Raw genomic sequence first — 6,702 nt, 5'->3', positions numbered from 1 at the left:
ACGTACGCGGCCATCTTTCTGGAGACCTGTGCGGGGTACGCTCCGTGGCGTCTGACTGTCAGGAGACTTGTGTCTCCGGGGCCGCGCACACGGGAGCCTACGGGTGACAGCGCGCACTGCAGCGGCCGGAGGGAGCGGCTGAGCCTCACACTGCGAAACGCCCGTCTGCTCAAAGGTTGCTGGAGAGATAGAGAAGCGTCATGGATACACAGGAGAGTCCCGAGGACGTGTGCAAGGTAGGTATCGGTGAGGAAAGTGTCAGTAAGTCATGGTGTGCAGCGGCTGTCACTGGCATTTCCTGTCAGGTGCACAAGTTCTGGGATACATGTCAGATAACGTGTCAGCGCCTGGATCCTGAGTTGTCACAGTGCTCCGGTCGCACGGCATCCCGGGGCTCCAGACCCAGGTGTGCGCGGCGCCCCGGGGCTCCAGATCCAGGTGTGCGCGGCGCCCCGGGGCTCCAGATCCAGGTGTGCGCGTGGCGTCCCGGGGCTCCAGATCCAGGTGTGCGCGGCGTCCCGGGGCTCCAGATCCAGGTGTGCGCGGCGTCCCGGGGCTCCAGATCCAGGTGTGCGCGCGGCGCCCCGGGGCTCCAGATCCAGGTGTGCGCGTGGCGCCCCGGGGCTCCAGATCCAGGTGTGCGCGCGGCGCCCCGGGGCTCCAGATCCAGGTGTGCGCGCGGCGCCCCGGGGCTCCAGATCCAGGTGTGCGCGCGGCGCCCCGGGGCTCCAGATCCAGGTGTGCGCGCGGCGCCCCGGGGCTCCAGATCCAGGTGTGCGTGCGGCGCCCCGGGGCTCCAGATCCAGGTGTGCGCGGCGCCTGGGTCCAGTCATGCGTGGTGTCACAGGGCTCCGGGTCTAGGCATGCGTGGCTTCTCAGGGCTCCGGGTCGAGGTGTGCGCGGTGTCCCGGGGCTCTGGATCCAGGCGTGCGTGACGTCCCGGGGCTATTTTTAGGATGGGGAGGGGGGTTTAAATCATGGCCCCATGCCAGCCTGGTAATACCTGCTGTCAGCTTTAGCTTGGCTGGTTTTCAAAAAAAATAGGGGGGACCCCACGCCGGTTTTTTAAATTAAATTTAATGTGGGGATCCCTCTATTCTTGATAACCAGCTGACAGCTGAAGGTTGCAGCCCGCAGCTGTCAGTTTTGCCTGGCTGATTATCAAAAATACAAGGGAACCCATGCCTTTTTCTTTATAGCATAGGCGGCTGATGAATACTCTCATCAGCCGCCACCTGCTCTCACTGTTATTAGCCGCAGCAGGTGTGGGCTGATGGAAGTAGTAGTCCCATTAGCTGCCTTCTGCTCTCACTGTTATCACTTGGATATAACTCTCATCATTCTACCTTACTCGTGCTGGTCACCGTCAGAGCAGGGAAGAATGATGAGAACTGTCTTCAGTACGCAGTGCCGGGGACCAGCGCTAAATGTACCGCTGTTTTCTCAGGGACCGCTACGGGTCACACTGATGACATCCCTGTGTGTCATCTGTGTGTATGTGTGCAGAACATTTTGCGGCCCATGCTGCTGTTAAAAAACGGACATGAACATTGACATGTGCACAGACCCATTCATTTGAATGGGTCTACGTGTGTAAGTGTGTTATGAATGGGTCACCGAGGAGGAAAACAAGACCAAGCCAAGTCACAGAAAACCAGAGAGGTTGGTAACTACGCGGATTGCAGACCCCTGATCCTGACCACACAACTAACAGTAGCCGTGGAGCGTAACTACGATGATTCTAGACGCCTCTTCATAGCCGGAGGACTAAATAATCCTAAAGCAAGAAAAGGGAAAATCTAAACTGCCCCAAAGCAGACCCCAAAGGAACAGACGGCCCCCACACATGTATTGACGGTGAGACAAGATGAAAGAACAAACACAGGTAGGAAAATAGGCTGAGCAAATGATGGGGCCCACACTAACTAGAAAGGAAAGATACTGTCTGCAATCATGCCAAAAAACCCTGCAAAAATGCCCAACACTTCTGATAGCAAAATATACCCTGAAGTCACTAGACTTCTCCCACTATATCAGCACTCTGGCATATTCTAAGACCAGAGCAAAAAGAGGCCAATCTAATAAGGGACAAAAAGCAAACTGGCATAAACAGAGACATAAGAATGGAAATTCAGCACAGCCCCAGCCGGGGCTGGCTGACCACACAAAAAACTGAATAGACCAAACCAAATCAAATGTGAACATTAGCAAAAACAACTTAGCTTGAGAAGGCAGGAACTGAGCTGGAAACTAAGACCTCAGGAGGCTGGAAAAAATCACCAGCATGGGAATAGGGAGTCGGCTGTCTTAAATCCAGTGTGAGACTCCAGATGTCCACTCCTCCTCATTATCAGGTGGGAGGTCTCTGCCAATTAGATCAGCTTCATTACCTCCTGCCACCACCAGAGGGAGCCCGGAAAGAGAACTCACCACTCCTGTGTCAGAACAACCAGCTCCCTCACCAGAAACCAGAGGCAGACCAGAAAATGAGTACACAACATAAGTGTCTCCGGTATGTGTGAAAACTGTGATCACACATACCGAAGACGCTGACTCCTGAAAGAGGCCGATGGTGTTAACAGTTGAGACAGAGCACAAGGCCATCTCACCGCCAACATACACTGGGAGACATGATAGAAGACAAAATGGAGGCTGAGGATGGCGAGGAGTCTAGATTGGGTGAGTATAACAATTTTATTTTTTGGGGGCTGTGGGGTGGACCATGATACTATATAAGGGTCCGTTGTGGGGGCCATTATACTATACATGGGGCTGTGGGATGGACCATCATACTATTTAGTGGGTTGTTGGGTGGAACATCATACTATATAGGAGGCTGTTGGGTGAACCTTCATACTATATAGGGACTGTTGGGTGGAACATCATACTATATAGGGGCTGTTGGGTGAATATTCATACTATATAGGGAACTGTTGGGTGGAACATCATACTATATAGGAGGCTGTTGGGTGAACCTTCATACTATATAGGGGCTGTTGGGTGGACCATCATACTATATAGGGGCTGTTGGGTAGACTGTCATACTATATAGGGGCCTGTTGGATAGAACATCATACTATATCTTCACAGAGATTGAAGCTTCAGAGACTGGAAGTTCTGTGGAAACTGTTTGGGTAAGAATACAAGGACAGAACAATGGAAAGGACACCATTGTAGGCATTTACTACAGGCCGCCTGTGCATGCTGAAGATATGGATGAACTCTTTATGCATCAAATGGCCAAGTTCTCCAAAAAATATGACATAGTTGTCATGGGAGATTTCAACTATCCAGACATTTGTTGGGAATCTCTCTCAGGCAAATCTAACAGGTCAAGGAAATTCTTATCCTCTCTTGCTGACAACTTTATCTTCCAAAAGGTAGGGGAGAAAACAAGGGGAACTGCTACCTTGGCTCTAATCCTCATAAACAGGGAGGAAATGGTTGAGGAGGTAAATGTGGCTGGGACCCTATGAGGTAGCGACCATGCTATTTTAAAATTTTGGATAACTAGAGGAGGAAGACCTGTGAAGACTCAGACGTCAAGGTTAGATTTCAGAAAGGCAGATTTTAAGGGATTCAGAAAGAGAATTGGAGGGATCCAATGGCTGGATATCCTTAAAGACAAAAATGTCCAGGAAGGATGGGCAATCTTGAAAAATGAAATTCTCAAAGCACAGTTGTTAACAATTCCAAAAAGAGGGAAGAATAGGAAGCATTTAAGAAAACCAGGATGGCTGAACACAGAACTTAAGCACATGCTAAAAAGGAAGAAAGAAATGTTTGTCACGTGGACCCGTCCTGTGTGACACGACCCACAGGTCGGTAACTAAAACAACAAGACACGGCACATGTAACTGTCCTGTGTGACACGACCCGCAGGCTGGTAACTAAAACAACAAGACACGGGGGAAGGGGAAACAGTTACAACGGTGAACCCTGCGATAGGGGACGTGGAGACCTCCTGCACTACCCTGAGTCAGTGTCCCTCACACTCCTAATGTTCCCTATACAGGATCCTCACTTGTCGCCGAGCCGGTACCTGTCACCCTAGCACACCCTACACCTATCCCTTGCTAGGGAGCTGGGTGGTGCAGGCACTGGCCCCTCTGCTGTACTAATACACACCAGGGAAAAATACAAACAGGGATAACACCACTTAACTTTGCTCTGTTGCTATTGCTCCCAGCAACAGAGTCCACCACCAGAATGCAGCTTTCCTCCAGAATAGCTGCTACTTCTCCAAGCTTTGTCAGAGCTGCAAGGAACACCTCTCTGTAATTCCTTCCTTCACCAGACTTTACACCAGAGCTCCCCTGAGCTGCTCTCTGTAGTTCCTTCCTTCACCAGTCTTGGTTGGAAATGAGCAATATCACCAACAGTGATTGCAACCACCTGACACACTTTTATAGGTAAGAGCCAGCAATCACACCTGCTTCATAATCACGTGCACTAAACTAACCAGAGTGCAATGACCCTAACAGCCACCGGGGGCAAAACTAGAACTGAAACCACACAGTGCAATGACCCTAATGGCCACCGGGGGCAAAAACTAACTTTAAGCACACAGCTTAAGGAAAAAAAAAGGTTACTAGTGCTTTTATCTGTCATGATCCAGCATGGATCATGACAGTTATAAAATGGAAAGAGGGAGGCATATCTAAAGAAGAATATAATGCTGTCTGCAGAACCTGCAGGGCACAAATCAGATTATCTAAAGCTGACAATTGAGGCTTGCAAGAGACGTCAAAAGCAATCATAAAGGATTTTGGGGATATATCAAAAGTAAAAGAAAAGTCAAAGATGCTATAGGATTTTTACAGGATGAAAATGATGAAATGGTAAGACAGGATGTTGAGAAGCCTGAACTTTTAAATTCCTATTTTGCATCTGTTTTCTCTCAGAAAGGAAATGTAACATCAACTGTTCTTCACTGTCCTATTAAGGGAATAGAAGAATCCAGGATATCTATAAACAGAAAGATAGTGAGGAAACACTTAGCTAACCTAAATGAATTCAAGTCTCCAGGTCCAGATGAATTACACCCCAGAGTACTGAAGGAAATAGCAGAAGAAATTTTTGATCCCCTCTCCATAATCTTTGAAAATTCTTGGAGAACAGGATAAGTCCCAGAAGACTGGAGAAGAGCAAATGTTGTTCCTATCTTCAAAAAGGGGAAGAAGGTGGACCCAGGCAACTATAGGCCGGTGAGTCTGACTTCTATACCATGAAAGATCTTTGAACAAATTATTAAGCAACATGTATGTCAGTACCTGGATAAGTGATTAAACAGAGTCAGCATGGGTTTGTAACTAATAAGTCATGTCAGACTAACTTAATTTCCTTTTATGACGGAATCACTGATTGGGTGGATCAGGGAAATGCTGTAGATATAGTATATCTTGACTTCAGCAAAGCATTTGACAAAGTATCTCACACAATCCTTATTGAAAAAATGACTAGGTATGGAATGGACAAGGCAACTGTTAGGTGGACCCAAAGAGTGGTCGTAAATGGCTGCACATCCAGTTGGAAGAATGTCTCAAGTGAGGTACCACAGGGCTCTGTCCTGGGCCCTGTATTGTTCAACATTTTTATCAACGATTTAGATGAAGTAATTGAGGGTAAACTGATTAAATTTGCTGATGACACAAAGCTAGGAGGGATAGGTAATACTAGAGAAGAGAGCGGATTCAAAAAGATATAAATAAACTGGAGCAGTGGGCAAAAACTAACAGAATGGTTTTTAACAGGGAATAATGCAAAGTACTACATCTGGGCAGTAAAAATGAAGAAAGCATATACAGAATGGGAGGAATAGGGCTAAGCAACAGCAGATGTGAAAAAGACTTGGGTATACTAATAGATCACAGACTGAATATGAGTCAACAGTGTGATGCAGCAGCAAAAAGGCAAATGCAATTCTAGGATGTATTAACAGAAGCATACAGTCTAGATCACGTGAAGTCATTATTTCCCTCTACTCCTCTTTGGTCAGACCTCATCTGGAATACTGTGTCCAGTTTTGGGCACCACATTTTAAAAAAGACGTCAACAAACTGGAGCAAGTTCAGAAAAGAGTGACCAGAATGGTGACTGGTTTGCAAACCCTGTCTTATGAGGAAAGGTTGCAGGATTTGGGAATGTTTAGCTTGCAGAAGAGAAGATTGAGAGGAGACTTAATAGCTGTCTATAAATATCTCAAGGGCTGTCACATTGTAAAAGGATCATCTTTATTCTCATTTGCACAAGGAAAGACTAGAAGCAATGGGATGAAACTGAATGGGAGGAGACACAGATTAGATATTAGAAAAAACTTTTTGACAGCATGATCAATGAGTGGAACAGGCTGCCACGAGAAGTGGTGAGTTCTTCTTCGACGGAAGTCTTCAAACAGGCTGGACAGACATCTGTCTGGGATGATTTAGCGAATCCTTCTTTGAGCAGGGGGTTGGACCAGATGGCCCAGGAGGTCCCTTCCAACTCTACGATTCTATTATTCTATATAGGGGGCTGTTGGGTAGACCATCATACTAAGGGGCCTGTTGGGTGGACCATCATCCTATATAAGGGGCTGTGGGGTGGACCATCATCCTATATAAGGGGCTGTGGGCTGGACCATTATACTATATAGGGGGCTGTTGGTTGAACCATCATACTATATGAGGGGCTGTTGGGTGGACCATCCTACTATATAGGGGG

General features: G+C 47.6%; 1 protein-coding gene across 1 annotated transcript in view; it reads left to right on the top strand.

Annotated features, from left to right (window-relative positions):
* Nucleotides 1-36: 36 nt before the first annotated feature.
* CCS (copper chaperone for superoxide dismutase) overlaps nt 37-6,702 on the top strand; it is a 50,138-nt gene continuing 43,472 nt past the window's right edge. The window contains exon 1 of the mRNA XM_073578517.1: nt 37-236. Coding sequence (XP_073434618.1) covers nt 201-236 — 36 coding nt within the window. The 5' untranslated portion in view covers nt 37-200. The remainder of the gene's footprint in view (nt 237-6,702) is intronic.

This window comes from Dendrobates tinctorius, unplaced genomic scaffold (assembly GCF_039654945.1).
Source record: "Dendrobates tinctorius isolate UK_male_01 unplaced genomic scaffold, ASM3965494v1 ptg000059l, whole genome shotgun sequence".
Lineage (NCBI taxonomy): Eukaryota > Metazoa > Chordata > Amphibia > Anura > Dendrobatidae > Dendrobates > Dendrobates tinctorius.
This window is presented reverse-complemented; position numbering and strand designations above follow the sequence as displayed.